This window comes from Notolepis coatsorum, assembly GCF_963971535.1.
Source record: "Notolepis coatsorum genome assembly, chromosome: 1".
Classification (NCBI taxonomy): domain Eukaryota; kingdom Metazoa; phylum Chordata; class Actinopteri; order Aulopiformes; family Paralepididae; genus Notolepis; species Notolepis coatsorum.
Window position 1 is genome coordinate 183,261,243 of NC_140165.1, and position 26,974 is coordinate 183,288,216.

Below are 26,974 nucleotides of genomic sequence, written 5' to 3' on the forward strand. Positions count from 1 at the left end.
GTTTCAGATTTTTATCATCAATTACTAACGTCCTCGTATGAAACCCTCCAACTAGACTCTGTCTGGAGGAGGGATATACCAGACCTGGAAAGTGACTTTGATTGGCAAGGAGCCTGGGCAAATGTCCGACTTACATCAAGGAACCCGGACCATCAACAAATCAATCTTAACTATATTCACAGGACATACTTGACTCCTATAAGACTGAACAGAATGGGTCTTAAACAAGACTCCAAATGCTCCCAATGTACAAATGGGGACGAAGGGACATAATGCACATGTATTGGGACTGCCCACCAGTTAAGACATTCTGGAAAGATGTGACCCAACAATTATCAAAACTCGTATCTTGGAATATACCTGTACACCCCTCTGTATTACTATTGAATGATGTTTTTGAGTTTGCAGTAAATCCACAGCTAAAGAGATTGGTTTTATCGGGTATCACAGTAGCTAAAAAGCTGATCGCATCACGCTGGTTTCAACCGGAAAAAATGTGCCGGAAAGTTTGGTTTCTTACATATCTCGATGCGATTTATCAAGAAATATCTACAGCAAGAATTCTGGGTCTCAATGAATCCAAAATGTCAATGTGGTTAGAAGTGGTGGAGAGAATAAAAGCTAGCTTATAATGGTAGTGTCTGGTTAGGAGCGAGGGATAATGGAGGTACTATCCAAAGAGGGGTCCGGGAGGGGGGGGTTCGAGCTGGAGCATATGTGTGTAGGTTTTTAGATAACAGGTATTAGGGGTATATCCTGTATAAGACATTGTATAAATGGTAATTTCGTTGGATATACACTGTATATTAATGTTTGTGTATCTTATCGTGTGTTGTCATGTTTGTTTATATGTGTGTTTAAAAAATAATAAAAAAAAAAAAAAAAAAAAAAGGAAGTGAGTACATAATAATAATACATTTTATTTATATAGCGCTTTTCAAGAACCCAAAGACACTGACAATAAACAAAACAAATGAACAGAGAAACAAAGAACCACAGGGAATAAGCAACAGTATGAATACGCAAGACATAAAACCACGGGTAACAAGTAACAAATAAAAAGTCCAGTAGGGGAACAATCAGGGAAGTAAGGAAACCGAGGGGATGGGGGGGGGGCAATAGAGGGAGAGAAAGTACGGAAGGGGAGGGGAGGTGGTAGGTTAGAGGAGGGTGGTTATGGGTAGTGAAGGTTGTATGCTTGGGAGAACAGGTAGGTTTTGAGTCAGGATTTAAAGGTGGAGAGTCTGAGGGAGGGTGTTCCAAAGTCTGGGTGCAGCTCGTGAAAATGCCCGGTCACCAAAACGTTTGAGTTTGGATGACGGGACAGTGAGGGAAGCGGCGGTGGAAGAGGACCGGAGGGAACGGGTGGGGCGGTAAGGGAGAAGGAGGTCAGTCAGCTAGGGGGGGGGGGGGGGGGGGTGGCAGTTTATGAAGAGCTTTGAAGGTGAGGAGTAGTAATTTGAAGTGTATGCGTTCCTACTAAACACCAGCTCTGCCAGCAGGGAAGTGAGTACATACTAAACAGAAGCTCTGCCAGGGAAGTGAGTACATACTAAACAGCAGCTCTGCCAGGGAAGTGAGTACATACTAAACAGCAGCTCTGCCAGGGAAGTGAGTACATACTAAACAGCAGCTCTGCCAGGGAAGTGAGTACATACTAAACAGCAGCTCTGGCAGGGAAGTGAGTACATACTAAACAGCAGCTCTGCCAGGGAAGTGAGTACATACTAAACAGCAGCTCTGCCAGGGAAGTGAGTACATACTAAACAGCAGCTCTGCCAGGGAAGTGAGTACATACTAAACAGCAGCTCTGCCAGGGAAGTGAGTACATACTAAACAGCAGCTCTGCCAGGGAAGTGAGTACATACTAAACAGCAGCTCTGCCAGGGAAGTGAGTACATACTAAACAGCAGCTCTGCCAGGAAAGTGAGTACATACTAAACAGCAGCTCTGCCAGGGAAGTGAGTACATACTAGGGATGCACCGATATGAAAATTTGCCACCGATACCGATTGTTCAACTAACACAATCGGCCGATACCGATACCGATATTTGTGGCAAAATATTTTTTAAATATTAATCTTTTTTGTAATTTTTTTTTTTGTAATTTTTTTTTATGAAACTACTGTATATTTGTCTTACAAATTGTGCTCACCGATATGAACATAGGCCTCTTTACTTACTTAAAAAAAGGAAACATCAAGAAAAAGCACTATCTCTCTCCCAGTATGTTCTGCAGGGCTGCAGCTAGATACTAGTTCTCCCAGCATGGTCTACCTGCTGGGCTGCAGCGAGATACAATTGTCTCAACCAATGACATTTTGATTGACAGTCGATTCTGTCAATTACGTCACACACCGCTTGCACCCGCCTCTGCTGTTACCACCAATCGGCAAGCGTGTTGCATTTTTTACTCCTGCTTTTGTCCGCCATTGATTTTGACGAGAGGTTTTCTAGAACAACAACACGGCGCGGCCGACGTTTAGCTTTTAGCTCCGCAGGATGACTTAAATGAGGCATAATGATTTTACTGCAACTAATGTTATAATAAAACAAATCCTTTCTATACATGTGTCTGATTGAAAACGTTATTAACAGATTGCAGAATGGGTAAAACTCAGGGCTCTGTGAGCAACGGAAGGAACTGAGCTAGTATGAACGCTTGCTACGTTCGGGTAAATAATATGCTGATGTTATGAACGTGTAACACTAACTATATAATGTTAATGCCACAAAACGAATGCCTTGTTAATCATAAGTAGTAACTTTGATGCAGTAGCTTGTGTGTGTGTGGGCCGGGGGCGGCGTTGTGCATGTAGGTTGCGAGTGAACTTTTTTTGTCTTGACGCTACACAAATTGATGGATATTTATCGGCTACTGCCATGTTATAATAAAACAAAGCCTTTCTATACATGTGTCTGATTGAAAACGTTATTAACAGATTGCAGAACGGGTAAAACTCAGGGCTCTGTGAGCAACGGAAGGAACTGAGCTAGTATGAACGCTTGCTACGTTCGGGTAAATACTATGCTGATGTTATGAACGTGTAACACTAACTATATAATGTTAATGCCACAAAACGAATGCCTTGTTAATCATAAGTAGTAACTTTGATATGGAATATCAAAGACGCAAGCTGAATATTCATATAGTCGGTCTGGATGAGTCGGTGAGCTGCGCACACCCTGAAGAGTTTGCGACAGAATTACAGAAAATCTTGGGACCAGCGATCCTTCCTAAAGTACCCGAGGTGGAGCAGTGCTACAGATTGGGGACCCGATCCAGTGACCATAACGTTAGACCCAGAGTGATATTGGTTACCCTGCGCCAAGTCAGAATAAAATAAATGATTATTCGTGAAACTCGCAGGATGAAAGGCAATCTGAAACACAAGGATATATCAATACACTGTTTTGAAGATTATTGTCGTGAGGTGGTGGACCTGCGAGCCAAGTTCAAGACGGTGATGTCTCAACTCTATCTGGAGAAATACAGACCCCAATTAATATACCCTGCAATACTTCGCATCGTCGATAAACAAGGAGCAAGGGTTTTCCTCAACTCGCCTGAAGATGCAGCCAAATACATGGCAGCACAACACGCAGGATAGTGTATAAATGGCCTTTTAATCTCTGTTATGCATGGACACCATAGTATAAACTTTAATGAACCGATGATTTGGGATAGAGAGACCTACGAGCTCAGAGTTATTGAATGTTTTCCCCGTTGGGCTTCTATTATTGCGGACATATTGGATTCAAAATTGGAACGATACAGAGAAGATGAACATGGCGTTGAAGTGATCCTTATTTTAAGAGTATGGAATTCTAACAAAATTCCAGAACATACTGGAACATTCGAACACTGTAAAAACGACATATTGGAATAATCTAGAACATCTAAAACATTCTTTGATATAGGGAACATTCTGGAATAACAGCAATACGTGGCCAGACATACTACCAGAAGCCCTTCGGGGGAATAACCAACAGCATCTAGCTGCAGAACCACAGAACCATCACGTATTTAAAACGTATTTATACGTTTTTATACGTATTTAAAAACTGCTTTCTATTAATTGGAAATATTTCCACTACTTCTCCAATTTATACTTTAGATGTTTAAGCATAGCAAAGCTCTTTTAAGATCTAAGTTAATGTTCTCTTCCTTTTTACTTGTTGTTTTTTTCTTCTGTTTTCTCTGATTTATTGAGGTTCTCTTTTCAGTTCAATACCTCCATATTATTCATGGGTTATTATAAATTACACAAGTTCATATAAAATGTAAGTGATTATGGCATGATAATTGAAGCTTATTTTTGGTCTTTATTTTTAGTTTTATCTTATTTTAATTTTTATTTAACGGGAAAGTGGCCAAGCCACAGTTGACATTCTACTTATGGTAGAATTTAGAGTGTTAGTTCCTATGGTATACATAGGAATGTTAAGGATAATTGGATCATTCTGGGATATCCGGTGGTTTAAGGGAGGGAGTCATACGCAAAGGTTGTGTTCATGGAACACAATCCTGTACGACTCTCGGTGGGAGGGGAGGGAAGGGGATTTTTATTTGTATATATGTATGTTTTTAAGCTCGGCTCTCAACGGGACCTCACTAGTTGGATGTATATCTATTGTTGCCTCGCACTCCAGAAGCATTACCAAAAACTACACTACAACATGTATAGATTATGGCTAGTTTGAATATAATGATCTGGAACACCAGGGGAATAAATAACCAACTCAAACGCAAAAGCGTGCTCACACTGATGAAAAAAGAACAGATGGACATTGCTCTGCTAAGCGAAACGCACATTCTAGAGAAAGACATAGATAAGTTAGCGGACAACACATATCATAATATTAGTCACTCTTCTATTGGTACGAGAACTCGGGGTGTAGCCATAGTCGTTAAACGTAAGTTGAATATTGAATTAAAGGGAGTATGGTCTGATGTAGAAGGTCGGATAACTATAGCTAAGATTGTACACAAGAACAGGAAAATAGCGTTGGTAGCGGTATACGCCCCAAATTTGTACGAAGAGGGTTTCTTCACTACACTAACCAATGCAATGTTAGACATTCCCGATTACTCATTTATAATAGGTGCGGATTTTAATGCCATTTGGAATCCAAGGATGGACAAATCTTACCTCGCCTTTTCCAGCGAACAAAAGAATTCATCTAATGCATTAAAGGATTGGTCGAAGATTACAGGTGTAAATGACTTATGGCGATCACTTAATCTCACGACCCGAAAGTACTCTTGTCGATCTGCGAGACATAACACATTATCCAGAATAGATTATGTCTTTGCATCCCCGAGACTATTTGATAATTATGAAGTGGAAATGATACCCAACGCACATAAGATCACTGTTATTTACTCCTAAAAGGAACATTTGGTATACTATCTTCCCGAGCCCCAAGATGGCGATTTAACTCGATGTTGCTTAATAACAAGGAATTCATTACACAACTCAAAGAAGCTCTTATAGTATTCCTACGGGAGAATGCAAACTCGGTGCAAGACCCCAGAATAATATGGATGTCGGTAAAGGGAATGATCAAAGATTTCACTGATAGCTTTTCCTCCAAAATGCGCAAGAATCAATGCACAAAACTGGCTGAGCTGGAAACGCTTTACTCAACGTTATTTAATTCTTTAAAATACAACAACTCAACTCGACTAGAAAATCAAGTTAAGGTACTAAAAAAAGAGATCAATGCCGTATACAGACAACAATCGGAAATACAAATACGTAGCACAAGACAACAGCAGTACTCCCAAGGTTCTAAACCTAGTCACCGATTAGCCATGCGATTAAGAATTAATGCAACATTTGCAGATATAACTACTATTAGAGCACAACAAGTACTTGAAACAGACCCTGAAAAAATAAATGATACATTCAAAGAATTCTACTCCGACTTATATAAATCAGAAACAACCTTCGATCAAAACAAAATGGACACATATCTTAATCAAATTATTCTCCCTAAACTTTCAGAGGATGACGCTAAACAGTTAGAAACACCGATCACACTAGATGAACTTAGGGAGGTCATATCTGAAATGCAAGGTAGGGCTCCTGGAAGAGACGGTATCCCACCAGAAATGTACCTCTCTTGTTGGGACATAATTGGACCCTTATTACTAAATATGATTTTATACTCAGTTAAGGAGGGGAACTTCCATAAGAATGACAATATTGCACTCATAACAGTCCTCCTTAAAAAAGACAAAGACCCCACCGAGTGCGGTAGTTATAGACCTTTAAGCCTCCTCGGAACCGATATCAAACTGTACTCTAAGGTATTAGCCATCAGACTACAAAAGCATATGACATCTTTAATTCACCCGGACCAAACTGGATTCATAAGAGGTCGCTTGATCACCGATAACATAAGACGATTACTACACGTACTAGATGCCAATAAGGAAGACAACACACCTAAGGCGATACTGTCCCTGGATGCAATGAAAGTGTTACGAAGGATCAGATTAAACCGAATATATATATTTACTAATTGATATATATTGCATAATATTTGTATATCGTCTGATATCCCTTGTGTATTCTTTGTACATATACACGGAATATCCCTTTACCTAGTACAGACCATAATATTTCGTTCTCCTATTGGACAGCGGTCCCTTAGGCGCCACTGCCATACCCCCAAGGTCTAGTTCAAAGTCACCGCCAAAGACATGCCTGGACATGAACGGCTCTGCGCAAGAATACGAGACAGGAATAAGGCTGGTACTAGTTTGTTCACCTAACGTATAAATATGGCGCAGGTGAATACAGAAGTAGTTCGAGTTACCCAAGTGAAGCCTCACCCACGATACAACGTGCGGTGAAGTAGGGCCCGTTTGGCCCCAAATAGAGCATTGAGACCGCGTGCGAATTGATAGCTGAAGTATCAGAGTTTAACGCTGTACCGTCGAGTTCGACCTATTCTATTAATTCAGTAATAGTCTATTTATGTATAGTGTATCGTGCGGCTACCGTTCTACAGTGACCAGCATTACCAACGTTTCCTCGTACCAGCTAGTGTGCTTATCCAGGCTGGGCAGCTTAACCTGGCGCCTTCATCCGAGGAGCCCTAGACGAGGACCGTGTGGACATGTACACTGGATAACCTACCCGACGACTACATAGCCCTTTTCGGCTGGATTATATTTGCTTTGGTCCTGTAGCTGATGGAGCGGAGAATCGTCTACACCCACAATTGTGTGGGATTTACCCTGTGAGGAGCAACGTCGAGCCCGCCTCTAAGACGCCTGAGGCTGGCTAGCTTTCTTCCATGCGGAGCTGCATGCCGGAGAATAGCTGTTATTCGTCTGCGGATCAAGAGATTATTGCACTGTCTCCTGTACCTGGAGTCTCCCTATTCTTCGTTGACCCAGACTTTGCTACCGACAAATCCTCTCCCCTTGCTGGCCTACAACCGGAGGGACCCTACTAGTATCTCCCGCTGCCCTACTAGTGTACCATAGATATAATTCCTAAGATACAGGTGGTATTCATTATCTCCTGCGTAATATTATAATGGACTTACGCTCTTGACTTACTCACGCACATTCTTCGCCTTACAAGCGCGACTCTAAGTAAAGTAATGTAATCTACTATTATTGCTGCTAATAAATATTATTCTAACCAAGATTTGTGTGGAACCGTGTCATTGTGGAAGTGTTCATCTCATATACCTGTGTACTGTATGGCCAGTAGTAATGTACATAAGACAGTAGTGGTTTAATGATACCATACTTATTTAATACAGTCAGGGAATTGTACCCCTCAGTTACAGAAAGCTTTTGACAGGTTGGAATGGTCGTATCTATGGGCAGTATTAGAAAGGATGGGGTTAGGAAAAGGATTCATCGATATGATTAAAGTATTATACAAAGACCCATCGGCCATGATTACAACAGGTACAATCATCTCCAAAATCTTTCCGGTATCACACTCACCCAGACAGGGTTGCCCTCTTAGTCCCGGACTATTCGATCTATCATTAGAGCCTTTAGCACAATATATAAGACAATCCCAATCCATAGAACCAATCATAATCAAGGGCACACAACACAAAATTCGTTTATATGCGGACGACGTAATACTGTTCATGCAAAACCCCAACACAGCATTGCCTTATCTTCTCAAGCTGATTGAGGACTTTGGAGATCTATCGGGATTTAGGATAAATTGGCCGAAGTCGGCCTTCCTCCCACTTAACGCCCCTGCAAAAATAAACATAACCCTCCCAAAAGAGATACAGATGGTAAAACAATTTAGATGTTTGGGAGTTGAGATATTCCCCACCATAAGCCAAACGGTGAAGCACAATTACATAAAAATCCAAAACAAAATCAAATACGACCTTGTCAGGTGGTCGAAACTTAAAAACTCATTACAGGCACGTATATCAATAATCAAGATGGATGTCCTACCTAGAATCAACGTCTTCAGTTCAATGCTACCGTTACCCCCTCCAAAGGGTTACTGGAAAGAATTACACTCCTCCACATACACATTTATTTGGAATAACAAACCACCACGTATAAAAAGATCCACCGCACAGAGAAACAAAGCAGACGGAGGTATGGCATTTCCAGATTTCTACCACTACTTTAAGGCGTACACTTTAAGACCACTAACAACATGGTTTGATCCCCAAGCATTAGTATCCTGGAGAAATTTAGAAGAAAATATAGTAGCTCCACATAAGCTGAAAGGCATAGTATACACCAAATTACCAATTAAGCAATGCGAACGGAAATTTGGCCCCATAATCACGATCCGGATATGGCGCGAAACACAAAAAAAATATTCTACCCTACATAAATGGCATAATCATACTCCCTTATTCAATAACAATGCAATCTGGATAGAAAAACAACCTATAAGATTCCCTAGATGGGAAAAGCAAGGCATACACTCATTAGGAGACGTCTTCAATAAACAGGGTTTTTGTAGTTTCAATGAAATACGCAAAAAAATTTATCTCGCCAAGTCCACATATTACTTTTACGCACAGCTATTGGCATGTTTGAAGGCTCACGGTGTTCCATTAAATATACCAATTGTACACCACAGATACCACAAATTCTTCTATGAAAGAGAGACATCAAGAGGTTTTGTTTCAGATTTTTATGATCAATTACTAACGTCCTCATATGAAACCCTCCACCTAGACTCCGTCTGGAGGAGGGGATATACCAGACCTGGAAAGTGATTTTGATTGGCAAGAAGCCTGGGCAAATATTCGATTCACATCAAGGAACCCGGAACCATCAACAAATCAATCTTAACTATATTCACAGGACATACTTGACTCCTATAAGACTGAAAAAAATGGGTCTTATACAAGACTCCAAATGCTCCTTATGTACAAATGGGGACGAGGGGACATTTATGCACATGTACTGGGACTGCCCACCAGTTAAGATATTCTGGAAAGAGGTGACCCAGCAACTATCAAACCTCTTAAATTGGAATATACCTGTACACCCCTCTGTACTACTGCTGAACGATGTTTTTGAGTGTGCAGTACATCCACAGCTAAAGAGATTGGTTTTATCGGGTATCACAGTGGCTAAAAAGCTGATAGCATCACGATGGTTCCAACCGGAAAAAAATTGCCGAAAGGTCTGGATTATTATATATCTCGATGTGATCTATCAAGAAATATCTACAGCTAGAATTTTGGGTCTCAATGAATCCAAAATGACATTGTGGTTAGAAGTGGTGGAGAAAATAAAAGCTAGCATATAATGGTAATGTCTGGTTAGGAGCGAGGGAAAATGGATGGATTATCCAATGGGGGGTCCGGAAGGGGGGGGTACGAGCTGGAGCATATGTGTGTAGGTTTTTAGATAACAGGTATTAGGGGTATATCCTATATAAGACTATTAACTAAAATGTGATTTCATTGGATGTGCACTGACAACTAATGCTTGTATATCTTATCGTGTGTTGTCATGTTTGTTTATGTGTTTGTTTAAAAAATTATAAAAAAATAAAATACAAAAAAAGTAGTAACTTTGATGCAGTAGCTTGTGTGTGTGTGTGTGTGTGGGCCGGGGGCGGCGTTGTGCAGGTAGGTCGCGAGTGAACTTTTTTTTGTCTTGACGCTACACAAATTGATGGATATTTATCGGCTACTGCCATCGGCACATTCGAGCTTATCGGCCGATAGGCCGATTGCAGTCAACAAGGCACTTATCCGCCGATACCGATACCCGACCGATACATCGGTGCACCCCTAGTATATACTAAACAGCAGCTCTGCCAGGGAAGTGAGTACATACTAAACAGCAGCTCTGCCAGGGAAGTGAGTACATACTAAACAGCAGCTCTGCCAGGGAAGTGAGTACATACTAAACAGCAGCTCTGGCAGGGAAGTGAGTACATACTAAACAGCAGCTCTGCCAGGGAAGTGAGTACATACTAAACAGCAGCTCTGCCAGGGAAGTAAGTACATACTAAACAGCAGCTCTGCCAGGGAAGTAAGTACATACTAAACAGCAGCTCTGCCAGCAGGGAAGTGAGTACATACTAAACACCAGCTCTGCCAGCAGGGAAGTGAGTACATACTAAACAGCAGCTCTGCCAGGGAAGTGAGTACATACTAAACACCAGCTCTGCCAGCAGGGAAGTGAGTACATACTGTGGAATATAATAATAATATAATGATTCCCCAACTCCCTCATGTAAAGACATTCCCCTCCCCTCTCTCCCCAATCCTGTGCCCCCCCCCCCTCTCCCCAATCCTGTATCCCCCCCCCCCCATTTGACCTATCAAATGGGACCCCCTCCTCCCCCTCTTAACTATATAATGCTCCTCCCAACAACGTTCCGGGTCTTTTACCTGGGTCATTTCAGCTGATCACCTGGGGCGAAGCCCTCAGCCATTCTCTCTATGTACTATACTGTTTGGTTAATAAACCTTTGTTATTATCCAAACCTCGGTTGACTGAGAACATTCTTCTTCAGGATATCCACAAATATCCCACAATACATACTAAACACCAGCTCTGCCAGCATGGAAGTGAGTACATACTAAACACCAGCTCTGCCAGGGAAGTGAGTACATACTAAACAGCAGCTCTGCCAGCAGGGAAGTGAATACATACTAAAGACCAGCTCTGCCAGGGAAGTGAGTACATACTAAACAGCAGCTCTGCCAGCAGGGAAGTGAGTACATACTTGCCCCACAATGGTGGAATGAACTACCCACCCCAGTTAGGACAGCCGAAACCCGTCCAATCTTTCGCCGTCGACTAAAGACGCACTTCTTCAACCATTATCTGAATTAAAAAAAAAATTAATAAAAAAATCTAACCCTAACTAACCTTACTGTCATGCACTTGTCCTAATAAACTAACCTACACTGTAGCACTCAACACTTTATGAACATTGTTACTCAGCTGATAGAGTTGTGCCCTTCCTGATGACTTGTCGTACAGAACTTGTAAGTCGCTTTGGATAAAAGCGTCAGCTAAATGACTAAATGTAAATGTAAACAGCAGCTCTGCCAGCAGGGAAGTGAGTACATACTAAACGCCAGCTCTGCCAGGGAAGTGAGTACATACTAAACAGCAGCTCTGCCAGCAGGGAAGTGAGTACATACTAAACAGAAGCTCTGCCAGCAGGGAAGTGAGTACATACTAAACAGAAGCTCTGCCAGCAGGGAAGTGAGTACATACTAAACAGCAGCTCTGCCAGGGAAGTGAGTACATACTAAACAGAAGCTCTGCCAGCAGGGAAGTGAGTACATACTAAACAGCAGCTCTGCCAGGGAAGTGAGTACATACTAGAGCTGGGCATAGATAATTTTTTTTAATCTAGATTAATCTACCTGCAATCCTGGAATTGATCTAGATTAATCTAGATTAAAATGGCTAAAAAGAAAAAAAAACGTCTGCCAAATGCATTAAAAATGTGTGTTCTACCCAAATAATGACCAGAGGAGGAGATTTATCCTCTCCTCTTCATCTGAGGAGTCACTAGCTGTTCTATCTCCTTGTTCAACAGCATGAACATGTCTCTTCTTTTTGTAATTTCCAGTGTTTCTTTTAAAACCAGATTTATCGTAATTTTCTGTGCCCTTCCTTTGATGCCATTAACATTGTTACACTGATATTGACAGCTCTCTCCAGTGTCAAATCACTCTCTGTCAGTAGTTTCTTCTGTGCACCTTCATTTCTTAATCCACACACAAACCTGTCTCTCAATGTGTCTTTTAGTGAATCTCTGAATTCACAATGCTGCTGACTGGTTGCTCACACACAGACTGCTGCAGAAGCAGGTTTCTCAACAAAGCTCAGTGTAACGGTTCCATGAATGAAGAGAACACTGAACAGCTACTACAGTCTCAGGTCCACATCCAAGAGAACACTGAACAGCTACTACAGTCTCAGGTCCACCTCCAAGAGAACACTGAACAGCTACTACAGTCTCAGGTCCACATCCAAGAGAACACTGAACAGCTACTACAGTCTCAGGTCCACATCCAAGAGAACACTGAGCAGCTACTACAGTATCAGGTCCACATCCAAGAGAACACTGAACAGCTACTGTCTCAGGTCCACATACAAGAGAACACTGAACAGCTACAGTCTCAGGTCCACATCCAAGAGAACACTGAACAGCTACTACAGTCTCAGGTCCACATCCAAGAGAACACTGAACAGCTACTACAGTCTCAGGTCCACCTCCAAGAGAACACTGAACAGCTACTACAGTCTCAGGTCCACATCCAAGAGAACACTGAACAGCTACAGTCTCAGGTCCACATCCAAGAGAACACTGAACAGCTACTACAGTCCCAGGTCCACCTCCAAGAGAACACTGAACAGCTACTACAGTCTCAGGTCCACATCCAAGAGAACACTGAACAGCTACTACCTACTACAGTCTCAGGTCCACCTCCAAGAGAACACTGAACAGCTACTACAGTCTCAGGTCCACCTCCAAGAGAACACTGAACAGCTACTACAGTATCAGGTCCACCTCCAAGAGAACACTGAACAGCTACTACAGTCTCAGGTCCACCTCCAAGAGAACACTGAACAGCTACTACAGTCGGAGTACAGCTCAATACACACAATTGTTAAGGAGATGCAGACCAGAGAAAGACGTTTGTCTTGTTTACATCAGGGTCTCCCATTTTCATTTCATATTGCTCCACATTGTCATCAAACGGTCCAATATTTCCAATAACCCAAGCCATTTCTGTTGTAAACACTCACGATAGTCCAGTCGATCCTTCCTTTAGTGTGTAAAGTGGATTTCCTCCTTGTAGATGTTTTCAAGTGCCGCCCGATTAACGTGAGCTAACATGCTAACATCAGGGTCTCCCATTTTCATTTCATATTGCTCCACATTGTCATCAAACGGTCCAATATTTCCAATAACCCAAGCCATTTCTGTTGTAAACACTCACGATAGTCCAGTCGATCCTTCCTTTAGTGTGTAAAGTGGATTTCCTCCTCTTGTAGATGTTTTCAAGTACCGCCCGATTAACGTGAGCTAACATGCTAACTCGCTAAGCTAACGTTAATAATGTAAACAAAGCTCTCAACAGACTTCTTCTTTCTTGCATTGCGCAGATTCAGACGTCCTCATCGCCGAATTGTGTTATATCCTGAGGACTTCTTAACCTCACCTGTGTAACAATGATTACCGGACCACTAAAGTTACTTTAGTTTAACACATTATTCTGACTACAGCTCCGGTACATACGTGCAATCACTTCCGGGCACCACAGCTGTGAACTACGGCAAGTATTTAAGGACAATACAGACCCAACGTTGAGAAAAAGATTAACGGCGTCAATTATATTATCGCACGATACTAGTCTCGCGTTAACGCAGCACGTTAACGGCCCAGCTCTAGTACATACATAAAGAGACAAGTCAGGATAACACAATAAAACCTTGAGGCTTATTTCCATCGTGGTCCTCTAGCAGCACAGAGAGAGAGAGAGGAGAGGGGTATCCAAGCAGCCTGATCAGGATTCTGGGCATCGATTGCTTCCTCTCCAACTCCCAGAGAGAGAGAGAGATGTGGAGGAGATGCACTCATTCAAACCCCTCCCTGTTGTCACCCCATCGCCTTGCCTCAGTAACTAACCAATCTCTCTTTTCTCTTCTCCCCTCATGTGCAGTTCTGACCGACTGATGGACGACACCATAAGGTAAGGCCCGCCTCAGCCTCTTCCTCACGCAGAGAAGCATCAATCTGTTGTCATGAATGACAGCCCGCCATGCCCACTCTTCTTCCTCCAATCACATGGCCCGTCATGCTACATTCACAGACATAGAATGCACTTAAATGAGAAACTGTTTTGATCTATGTATATAAAAACATTTATTCATTACATTCTAAACTCATATACTAACAGTAATATCTGTATAAGAAATAATATATTACATACTAAACTCATACTAATAGTAATGTCCATGTATAAAAGATAATACATTACATACTAAACTCATACTAACAGTAATGTCTATGTATAAAGAATAATACATTACATACTAAACTCATATACTAACAGTAATGTCCATGTATGAAAAAAAAAAAAATCTATGAAAAAGAAAATTACTTATACGTAGTATTATTATACTACGTGTCACTTCACCACGCTGCCGGGAGTAGCTGGAATCAAACCGAATTACCAGACGACCGCTTTACCTCCTGAGCCACTGTCGCCTCAATGTTGATGCACAGAATAAAATCAAAAAGCATGCATACTCTGATTCATTCTTAGAAGAAGAAAAGAAGAAGCACCATGTGACACTTAAAGAGGCATTTCACCTCTTTTTGTATTATATGGTTCTGTTGTGATAATCAGACATAAAACCAACTGTGTCTCGAGACCTCGGCTACATCGGCGTACCCAAGAAACGATGCAGATCACGTGACCCAGAGGAGAGCAGACCTCTAGTGAACTGCAGACACCATTTCCTCAGCTTTTTTTTTTTTTTTGTAACTTACATTTTTATTATCATTTACAGACATACAACACTTAGACAATACCTACAATAACATCCATAACAAAACAATATACAGACATGGGCCCCTTGAATTGCTATAATACGGCTGCGTTCAGCCACCCAGACCCCCATAAGAGGGACCCCCCCTCCCGCCATCCACCTCTAGAAATAGGGCTCCCCCACATCCCAGGTCCGTCCCACGCGGGGCCGAGCCAAGCCCGCTACCTCCCATGTCAACAAGCACCCCACCCCACGCACAACGACCCCACAACATACAAGACCCCACTCTCCCAGGCCAAACCGCGGAAACGACATCCCCCCCCCCCCCCCCCTGAGTTAAGCCAATAGAGCTCCCCCATATCCCAGGCCGATACGCGTAGAGCCGGGCCCCCAGCGACACGGGTCCCTTGAATTAATTGGGCCAGGCCCAGTAGAGGGGAGGATAGGGGACTCCCCCCCACCGAGCCAAGCTTGTTACCTCCCATGTCACCGAGAGCCCCACCCCACGCACATCGACCCCGCAACACACAAGGGGCAAAGCTCAGCCGCTCTGACCCCCATAAGAGAAACCCCTCCCTTCCGCCCTCCTCCCCGAGAAACGGAACACCCCCATATCCCGGTCCACCATGCGCATAGCCGAGCACCCAGAGCCCCCACCCGCCCGGCCGCTAGGCCCCCGGCCCACGGGAACCCCAAGCCCAGTCCCATAGAAGGCCAAAGCACCACGCCTCAATGGCCCCCGACCCCCCGCGCCCCCCCCTAGTGACGGAGATACCCCCAATGGAGATTCTCCAAGCCTCTCTTCATGTCCAACATTTTTTTATTCTTGTCCTTCACATATGTCCATTTGCACATTTAAAGCAACTGCTATTCTAACATAACTCAGATTCTAACATAACTCAAAGAGAAAAGACAACATTTGGCGCTCCCATGGTGTTAGAGGATCTTAGTTGTATCCCTCTGTTCCCTGTTGGAAGGGTTGGGAGTAATGGCTCTCCTAGTGAGAGGGCTCCCCCTAGTGGCGAAGTGCGCACTATATAAGTTCTGAATCTGTCTTTCTTATGCTCATGTTCATTTGTATTGTGTGTCACGTGTAATCCTGTAGTTCCTTCACACCAGTCCATCGTGTATTATTCCCCAATATGTTTCCTAATCAGCGTGTCCCTTTTTAAAATAAATGTAAAATCGTTTGTCTATAACGTGTGTATTGTAAATCATAGTGTTAATTATTCCAAATTCTGGTGTTATAGTTTTATACTTCTTGGGGTAACTGTTCAATTATCTTTCCTCTGTTGCATCTATTCTCATCCCCAGGTCCCCCGTGTATATGCTTGTATTGGGTACTTTTCCACATTGATTTTGTCTTGTATCTTTATTTGGATCACCGTGGCCCTTCATGCCCCTTTCTCGTGTTCCTTTGTCGTTCTTCATAGTTGATCTGCTTTGAATCGGTTCAGGTCCCCTCTTTTCCTCCTCCGGTCATCCTCTTCTCGTCCTCGTCTCTCGGTTCTGGTCCACCTGCGCGCCCTCTCCATCCTCTGCGTCAGCGTAGGCCTAGGCCGTAGGCCTCTCCCCTTCCCCTCTCGGCACCTTCCATCATATCCGCGCTGTGTCCCTCGCCGCCTCCCGCACGCCGTTGGTACCTGGTTCCTTTCTTTTTCTGAATTTTCTTTATTTCTACATAGCTCCGACGCTTCATTGCCACCTCCGTTGGATTTTTCTGTGTTACATTGTATGCTCCCCATTGCTCCTAATCCAATCTGCGTGGTGGCCTGGTTAGCTTCTATGTTAGCTTGTAAGCTAGTTCGTATGTTGGCCTGTAGCTTTTCTGCATTTACATTCAGCGTCCCACTAGCTTGTTCTACCTGTTGCATCATTGCCTCGTGTTGAGTCTTTTCCATCTGTGTATTTACTTCATCTGGAGTACCGTTGCTTTTCTTTCATTTGTCCTCGTGTTCATCCTTCTTTCTTTTGTCCTCGAATCTTCACTTTTTATTTCGTTTTGAATTGTTTTACTTCCTTTTTTTGATATTCATTGACCGGGACCTCTTTCATGTGGCTGCTCACCAGAACGTCGCAAACCGGAAGTCTCCTCCGCTTGTTTCAACTGTAATAGGACCAACTCGAGGAAAGTCAAAGACATAGTTGGGAAATAGTGTCTGGAGTTCACTAGAGGTCTACTCTCCTCTGGGTGAGTTTCTCGGAGGGGGCGATGCGGCTGAGCTCTAGAGACACAGACCATTTACATTTAGTCATTTAGCTGATGCTATTATTCAAAGCGACTTACAAATTCTGTACAAGTCAGCAGGAGGGGTACAACTCTGGCAGGTAAGGGTAAGTAACATTGTTTGTCAAACAGTGTTGAACCTGAGTGCTACAGAGTGCATATTAACAGAGTAGGTCATAATATAGGCATGGTCGATTTCTTAGTACAGATGAAGCCTTTAGTTTTCATGGACGCTTTGCCGCGACGCTCGCACGGTGATATCACGTCGTTGGAATTAATTAGGAACCCAGGCTGCTGTTCTGTTTTATGCCGCCAGGAGGCGCAAAGTCGACCGGCGGCGGTCTATTGACTTCCTCATTCATCACTGTGCCTTTGTGTCGATAACAGACGAGCCACTGTCAACGTTGGGACGGCGCGAGACTGAGAGAGACTTTATTGTGAAGCTAGCGAACATTGCATTCCTTATTCATTTCAGTAACGTTATGTTTTCAAAGAATTAAGGACATGTCAACAACAGGGTGGATCTGGAATGCAACTGAAACTACGATGGCTTTGTTATTACACAGACGACGAACGAGGTAACGTAACGTTTACTCCAGGGACAACGGTGGAAATAATGAATGAATGAATGAAATAACTTTATTTAACAGATTGCACGGAATGTTTGTGTCATTATACTTATTTCAGTATGGCTGCCTGTAACCATTGATGACCACTTTCAAAAGAAAATTACTAATTTCTGTGCAGTGATAGAGTATTGATTGATTGATTGATTGATTGAAAACTTTATTAACAGATTGCAGAATGGGTACAATACAGTACAGCTCAATACACACAATTGTTAAGGGGATGCAGACCAGAGAAAGACTTTCGTCTTGTTTACATCAGGGTCCCCCAATCAATTTACCTAATGTTAGTGTACAGGGACTGCAGATGTAAATGAGCTCATAGCTATATCTGGTACAATGCATTGTACATTGTCCCTTCAGTGGCACTGTTTTTGCACTTTTTGATTTTAGCCTGTGGTGGTGATTAGCTGTTAAAGTGAAGCTTCTTATGAGTGTTGTTGTTTATTTATTCTATACTAATTTCAATTATATTTATGTCTTAGGTTTTGCACTCTCAGCGGCTAAGGGAAGCTCCACTCGAGCCATGGGTTATCCTTCATTCAAGTGGCAAAGTGGAGACTGCCCATTGCACATGCATGGCTGGTGTGGCAGAATCTTGTAATACAAATCCTACGGCTGGTATACATTCAGAGCTGGAAGAATCACAGCTTCGAAGATCCATGACGTGGTGTCCACCAGTGTCACCAAGCCAGCCATCTCTACTGTGAATGCTGTGTGCTACCCAAAGAAAACAAAACTTGAGAAAATTCCAGAGGCCATGAAATGGGGAATAGAAAACGAGGAAAAAGCAAGGCAGACCTTCATAACAATGATGGCACCCAAGCACGAGAACCTGACAGTGGAACAATGTGGGTTTGTAATAAATCACTCATTTCCAGAAGTTGGTGCATCCCCTGATGGGCTCACTCACTGTACATGTTGTGGGAAAGGCTGTCTGGAAGTGAAATGCCCATCCAAGCACCGCTACAACACTATCCTGCAGGCTTCTGAAGATAAAAACTTTTGCCTTGAATGTACAGACGGGATGTTTAGCTTGAAGCGGGCACACAAATACTACAGGCAAACACAAACTCAGATCCTTGTGACTGTCAAACTTTTGTGACTTTGTTGTGTGGATGACGAAAGACTGTGTGGTGATGCGACTCATGCCAGATGTGGACTTCTGGACGACACTACTAGCAAAGGCACAGAATTTTTTTTATAAAGTCTCACTGCCTGAGCTTGTAGCTTGTCACTGCAAAATTGTGTGGTACCACCTCACGTGTGTGGGACTTACTCACAGTCGTGCCTCAAGTGAGCCGTGGCTCTGTAGCGCATGCCAAAAAAAAATGAAGAGTAATAAACTCAAATCTCAATTGCACTGAGGTCACACTGCCAGTTTGAGATTTTTACAACTGTGACCTCACATCCTGACACATTGTCATACTGACTGTTTCGTTACATCTGTTCTAGCAATGTTGTACCAATGTTTACCACTGTTTTCCATATGTTCAAGTTTCTTTAATAGTTGTCATACAGAAGTACAGAATACTTTTATACAAAATGCTTCTTACTGTTACGCTCCAGATACTGTGCTAGACAAGTAAAAATAGAGGTCCCAGTGTTCAGTCATTTGTCATATAGCAACTATTATGAATTGAAAATGGGGGACCCTGATGTAAACAAGACCATTTTTCTGTTTGATATCTCAATGTTTTGTAATAAAAAAAATTATTCTGATTGGACAAGAGATAACAATTATTTGCATCTTTATTGTAACAAATGTATGAACAGTCAGCAATAGATGTCAAATGATTTACAGTAATATCAAGTAACAAGTGACTTATATCTCGACCATTAGCCAATGGAAATGCATCTTCAGAAATAGGATCAGAGAAACAAGACTGACACAAAACCAAATAGGGAACAGGTATTGGTCAGCTAGGTAAGATTGGATTACAACTGAGCTCAACATGATTAGAACACAGACTCGGAATTTGTATATTTACAGTTGAATCACCTGTACATTGTATATTACATTTGCACTCTGGTTGGATGCCAAACCTCTTTTCATTGTACTGTACTTGTGCTGTATAATGACAATACATTTTAATCTAATCTAATCTTTAGACAAGGTTTAACAAGGTGCAAGGTTCAAAGTAATCAATTATTAGTATCAATTTATTTGTCTAAAGATGATCCATGATCCTTGTTGCTGCAGTAGACTGTCATAGACAGATAGTGCCGAGGGGCTGAGCGATGGAGTTCAAACAATTGACGCGCGACATGAAATAACTCCGTTCCACGTCCAGGAAATACTTTTAAGGCATTTATTCTTTCGCTTCATCATGAGACAAACAAAATACGATTTGCACTTTGCGGTATTGCGTTATTGCGGTCAAAAGATAATATGCTATCCTAACTCTCACCCCCTCTCTCCGTGAGCTGTCAACCTCTGTGAACTGTCAACGTGAAAAGGTGAATGAAATTCCATAAGACGCTCCCATTAGCGCCACACCCCCGTGAGCACGCCCACCACCTAAAGTGACAGTACAACTAATAATACAACAAAACTAGAATACTGAATCATAATAAAGAGACCTCCATTACGGCGCCTACATACCGGCCCCTAATTATTCAAATATAATAATTACACAATTGTAAAATATGTAGGTGCCTACAAGAAAAAACATCAAATTATTCAAACAATAGTTCTTTTTCGTTACCGGCCCCTAATTACTCAAACAATAGCTTTTTTCGTTACCGGCCCCTAATTATCCACATGTAATAACTACACAATTGTAAATTATGTAGGAGCATACAAGAAAAACATTAAATATAAGGCACAATTATTGAATTTTTTTTCTTCTTTTGTTTAGATTTTTTTTATAATTTTCTCGCAAATGTCCTTTTCTTCTTTCTTAATCGTATCCTAGGGCCAGAGGTTACTAGCACATAGCCTTAAGGAGGGATCTTTATGATCGCTAGGTCAGTCAAGTCAGAAAAAACAAAACTGTAATCCAAAGTGGCAAAGTCAGTTTATGAGTGTATATCTCCATGTATCAGTCTATGAGTGTACGTCTATGTATCAGTCTATGGGTGTATGTCTATGTATCAGTCTATGGGTGTATATCTATGTATCAGTCTATGGGGTCCAATGAATATGAACATCTGATGTCCTCATGGCTCTTCCGCTTCCTGATGAAGTTCAATTTCTGGCGTTCTCACGGCTCTTTTCTTTTCACCTCTCTTTCCTGTTGAAGGCAAACCTTTTGTCTTTGAGCCGGCACCGCTTCCTCTTCCTTGGACATCTCTTCGTTTTAATTTGGCCCTTATAGCCACGGGGCATTTCTGAAGTAGTGTCATCGTTTGCTTTGTCCCTAGAGTCAGTTGTGTATGAATCTTCAACTGGCCATTTCGATTTTGGACTCGCCAGTGCTTCCTTCTTTGATTCTCTTTTAGCTCTGAATTTCTTTCCTGTATCAATGTTGTCCTTCGATTTTTCCTGGGACACAGGCTTGAAATCCATGTGATGATCCTCAGAATTGTTGCTTTCAAACTTAATGTTATTGTCTACGTTTCTGTCACGCCGCCTCGCTCCCTTGGAAGCAACAGAATCGTCTGTTCGCTCTTCTTTCTTTTCCAATTTTCGGTTCAAATCCTCTTGTAGCTCTTTCTCTGAAGTGGCAGCTTATCTGTCCTCTGCTAGGTTTGATTTGTCTCTTGCCAAACTCCCGTTCTTTGGACGATTCTGGTTGTCCAATTTTCTTCCGAGAGGTCCGTTCACAGTCCAACCCAACACAGTTTTGACTGCGTATATGGACCCTCGTCCACACTCCGTATAACTCGCCAAGGCTCCAATGCCTTGGGAACGTCGGCTCCTATCAACAGGTCAATCCCAGAGTCAATCTCAGAAATGTAAACATGTTCCAAGTGAGGCCATCTTCGAAGGTCTTTCTGTCTCGGAATGTTGCCTCTGTGGACTGGCATGCTTTCCTGTGTGTAAATGTCAGGGAGTTCATAAAACCAGTCACCATCTAACGCAGCCACTTCCAAGTCTGAAATAATGTGGCTTTCAACCACTTTCTCCTGGCCCATAGTCCTAAGGAGAATACTTGTTCTTCTTCCGGCGACGTTCAGCTTGCTCATCAGCCGCTCAGTGCAGAAAGATGCTGAGCTACCGGGATCCAGGAAGGCATAGGTAGTCATTGTAACATGTCCTGCTTTAGATTTGACCTGTACTGGTACTATAGAGAGTGTACAGTCCTGCTCACCGGCCCCTGTAAGACCACTGGATTGTACAGAGATCGGAGCACTGCCCACTGCTGTCTCCGATTCTCTTTTGGCTGGCCTTTGATCTGTTCCCTCCTCCTTGTGGTACATGTGAAGTACGCTAGGGTGCCTGAGATTGCATATTTTGCAATAGAGGCGTTGCCTACATTCTTTACTCAAGTGCCCAATGCACAAACAGCCAAAACACACATTATGATTCTTCAAGAAGCCAATCTTCTCGCTATGCACCCTCCTTTCCAATAGAGAGCACATATCCAATGTGTGTCCACCTCCGCAAAACCAACAAGTCGTTGTACTAGATGAGCTTCTCTCCATCTTTGTTCCAGGTTCCTCTTTCCTTTCAATTGTTGCAATGGTGGTAGCATAGCTACTTTCCTTTGCCCTTGTATATGGTTGATTGCTGGACTTCCTCACATCCTTAGGTGCTGCTGCTGATGGTGTGTCCTGTATATTGCCAAACACTGGATCACTTGCAATTTTCACCTGTCGTTCAACGAAGTCAACAATGTCAGGAAATCTAGCTCTATGGCCACGCCTTTCCTGCAGGTCACAGGCCACAGTTCTCCATATGTCCCTGTGCTTGTAAGGTAATTTTCTAATGATGGCTAGCATGTTGGCAGACATGTCCAACTCGTACATCATTTCCACTTCTTCCATGGCGTTGCAGCATCCTCTCAAAAAGAGACTGTATGCTTGCAGAGCTCTGACATCTTCTGATTTTATTGGTGGCGATGAAAGAGCCTTTCCCATGTAGGCAGAAGCAATTCTATGTTCATTCCCAAAGTGCTCATGTAGCAAAGCCTTAGCTTTCACATACCCTCGGTCATGAGCCATATGCTGACAGCTTCTGACAAGCTCACGAGGCTGCCCCCTAGTGAACTGTTCAAGGAAGTACAGGCAGTCCATATGGTTGTCAGTCTTCTGTTCAATGCTGTGCTCGAATTACTTTATGAAGGTGTGAAAATGTAAAGGGTCACCATCGTAAATTTGAATGTCTCTTTTAGGCAAGAATGAAAGAGACTGTTGTTGGACTAGCAAAGCTGTTATTTCATTCTGTTTCTCTAAAACAAAACAGTCCAGTACAGCCCAGACTTTACCCCCGAGGCCCTGCGTTACAGACCCCCGACTCAACTCAAGGGTGAGCTTGACGCACGACCAGCCCCGAGGAACAGCACCTGGGTACCCAGGCCTTGGTACCCACCAGGTACCAGCCCACAACGACACGGAAGGGGAGACTCGCCTAGGAGGCCTCTCCCCCAACGCTCACCGATGTGCCAGCCATCCATGGCATCGTACCTTGGCACACCGACGTTCCCGGACTTCACACACGAGGACAGAGCACAGTACACAGAGTTACGAATGTGCTTAGAGACAATGATGTCTGATGTCCCCGATGAGACGTACAAGTATGCTATCCTACTCAAGCACCTGAAGGTGCCCAGAGCGCATAATATAGCGCTGGCATATTCCAACTCAAGTACCCCATACACCGCGGCTCTAGTAGCCCTCGACCAACGTTATGGACGCATATGGGACTACGTAATACAAGAGATAAGGAATATTGACCGTCTACCCCCAGCCACAGACAATCGCTCATTAGATGACCTCTCTATCAAGGTACAATCCCTGGTAGGGATGCTGGGGGCACAAAAGGAAAAGGGTAGGCACGAACTGTACGCAAACTCTAATGTTGAAAGAATATTAGAGAAGCTTCCGCCCGCCCGACAAGAGCGCTTCAGGCGGCAAAGAGACCACCGTGATCCCAACAGTCCCGAGCCATCCCTCCTAGACCTGGCCGACTTCCTGGCGAGAGAAGTCAGCAGCCTACGACTGGATACGTTCGTGCGGAGCGTACCAAGCTCCAGAGAGGGACCTAGGAGATCAAACGATAACCGCAGGCTGGTGACCGTCATGCACCAAGCCGAATCAGTACCGCGTAACAAGAACCACAGCACCCCCTCGACGAAAGAGAAGTGGAAGATTGTATGCCAGTACTGCGAAAAGGAACACTGGCTGTCACACTGTGACACGTTCAAGAAGATGACCGCCGACGAGGTGAGTCAATGGATAAAGTCCAACCGCCGCTGTTACCGCTGTGCGCGCAGTCACATGGCAGCCGAGTGCCGCTTAAAGAAGAGGTGTAGTCGGTGTGACGGAGCCTACTTGGACGTTTTACATGACAGTAACAGAAGAAAGCCCGCACCCTCAAGCAGCACAAAGGCAAGTGTTATGTACATTGACCCCGCCAGCAGCGGGGGCGCCCGGGTGCTCTTGAAGGTGGTCCGCGTAACATTGAGCTACGAGGACAAGGTCATGGACACCTACGCCGTCCTTGACGACGGGTCAGAAAAGACCCTTCTCCTCGCGTCCGCTGCGGCCCAGCTGGGGCTGCGAAGAAACGATGACGATTCGGACTATAAGAAGAGACCTGAAGACGATCAAGGGTGAGAACGTCTCCTTCACTATCGCAGCAAGCGGGCAGCCAGAGAGACGGTATAGGATCACTAACGCTTTCACCAGCCAAGACATAGGCCTGTCGCGGTACACCTACCCCATCGCCAAGCTGATGGACAAATACGTGCACCTGCGTCAACTACCTATACCGCTCATAGACGGCGCCACCCCGACCCTGCTGATAGGATCCGACCACGCACACCTCATCGTCCCGATGGACCGGGTCCACACTGGGCCCAGAGGCTGTCCAGCAGCAGTCGAGACCCGCCTAGGATGGACACTACAAGGCCCCCTCTCCAGGTCTCCCAACCGAACAGCAGCCACTCGCTGCCTCCACTCCAGAGTGACAGAAGAAGACACCGCCCTCTTACAGCACGTCGAGAGGCTATGGACACTAGAGACAATGCCCTTTAAGAACAAAAAGAAACACATTCGTTCCAAGGAAGACATTTATGCCATAGCCCTCCTCGAGCAGGGGACAAAGAGAGTCAAAGTCAACGGAGTGATGAGATACGCAACTCCACTCCTGAGGCGAGAGGGTATGCCTACCTTCCACGCCCCAAAAGAAGCGACGGAGCGGTATCTATCGAACACAGAGCGGCGCCTAGCCAGAGACCCCGCTCAAGCTACTGTGTACCGCGCTGAGATTGACAAGCTAATCACAGCGGGACACATAAAGAGAATTGACATTAAAGAGGCCGATCAGACGACCGAATCATGGTACGTGCCGCACCACAAAGTCCACCACAACGGCAAGGATCGTATTGTGTTTAACTGCAGCTACCAGATCGGATCACAAAATCTGAATAAAGAGCTCTTGCCCGGCCCAACACTCGGCCCCTCTCTACTAGGCGTGTTGCTACGTTTCTGCCAGAACAAGGTGGCCATCAGCGGCGACATCAAAGGGATGTTCCTGCAGGTGCGACTAGTGGAAGAGGACAAGCCCCTGCTGCGGTTCTTATGGAGAGAGAGGATCGGGGATGAGCAACCATCCATCTATCAATGGGAAGTCCTCCCTTTCGGAACCACATGCAGCCCATGCTGTGCTACGTTCGCACTGCAAAAACACGTCGCAGAGGACCCAGCAGCTGATGAAGAGGTCCGACAAAGTGTAGGAAATAGTTTCTATGTGGACAACTGTCTGCAAAGCGTCTCGACGCCAGAAGAAGCCGAGGCCCTCCTACTCAAGCTCCGCGCCTCTCTGATCAAAGACGGCTTTGATCTCCGGCAGTGGGCCAGCAGCGACCCTCAAGTATTGCGCAGCCTCTCCCCAGAGGACAAGGCAGCAAGCAGCGAGACCTGGATGGCGACCATCCCAGGAGAAGCCCAAGAAATGACATTAGGACTAGTCTGGCGCTTCAAAACAGACTCGCTCCATTATAGACACACACCCCTGACCAAGGAGCAGGGAAGGTCGATTTCACTACCGACCACAAGACGGAGTGTATACAGAACACTCGCCAGACAATATGACCCGTTGGGATGTATTCTACCTTACACCACCAGGGCAAAGATGATTGTACGAGCGCTATGGGACAAGGACCAGGGCTGGGACGACCCCATACCCGACCACCTTGCTTCCACATGGAGAGAGTGGGAGACAGAACTCAGCTCGCTCCCAGGTGTCAACATACGCCGCAGCTACTTCCCACCCACAGTGCGGCTGGAGACGTGTCAGATGGACCTGCACGTCTTCAGTGACGCCTCCGAAGTAGCCTACGGTTCGGTGGCCTACTTGCGGGCCCGAGAGGAGGGAGGAGAAATACATACTGCCTTCATCCTGGCTCGCTCAAGAATAGCCCCCCGCAAGCAACAATCTATCCCACGTCTAGAGCTCTGCGCAGCCCTAGTAGGAGCGCAACTCGCCACGTTAATCCAACGTGAACTCACCATCCCGGTGCAAAGAACAATCCTGTGGTCAGACTCCATGACCGTACTCACATGGATCCAGTCCGATTCGTGTAGATACAAGGTCTTCGTGGGAGTCAGAATCACAGAGATCCAAGATTTAACAGAAGCAGCATGCTGGAGGTATGTGGACACAAAGCAGAACCCAGCCGACGTCATCACACGGGGAATGTCCCTGGATGACCTCACACGTCACAATCTCTATAGTGACGGTCCCGAGTTCCTCAAGCTCCCGGAAGAAGAGTGGCCTACACCCACCCCACGGGAGGCGAGTGAAGAGGAGGCAGAGAAGAAGAAATCTATGTTCTGTGGGTTGACACACACACTAGTCCCCACAGATCCCAACATAGACGACTGCCCCACCCTTGAGAGTGCGCAGTTAAAGACATTCCTGTGGCACCACCTTGAGGTTCCGTCCACTACTGACATTAATGCAGCTAACTACGAAGAAGCAGAACTCCTTCTGCTACAGCGAGC

At 44.3% G+C, this 26,974-nt stretch overlaps 1 protein-coding gene across 2 annotated transcripts in view; it reads left to right on the forward strand.

The window, feature by feature from the left end:
* The window catches only part of gosr1 (golgi SNAP receptor complex member 1), a 260,165-nt gene that overhangs the window by 210,817 nt on the left and 22,374 nt on the right, over positions 1-26,974 (forward strand). For both annotated transcript variants that reach the window (XM_084317512.1, XM_084317513.1), the window contains one exon: positions 14,176-14,205. In XM_084317512.1, the coding sequence (XP_084173638.1) occupies positions 14,176-14,205 (30 nt within the window). The remainder of the gene's footprint in view (positions 1-14,175; positions 14,206-26,974) is intronic.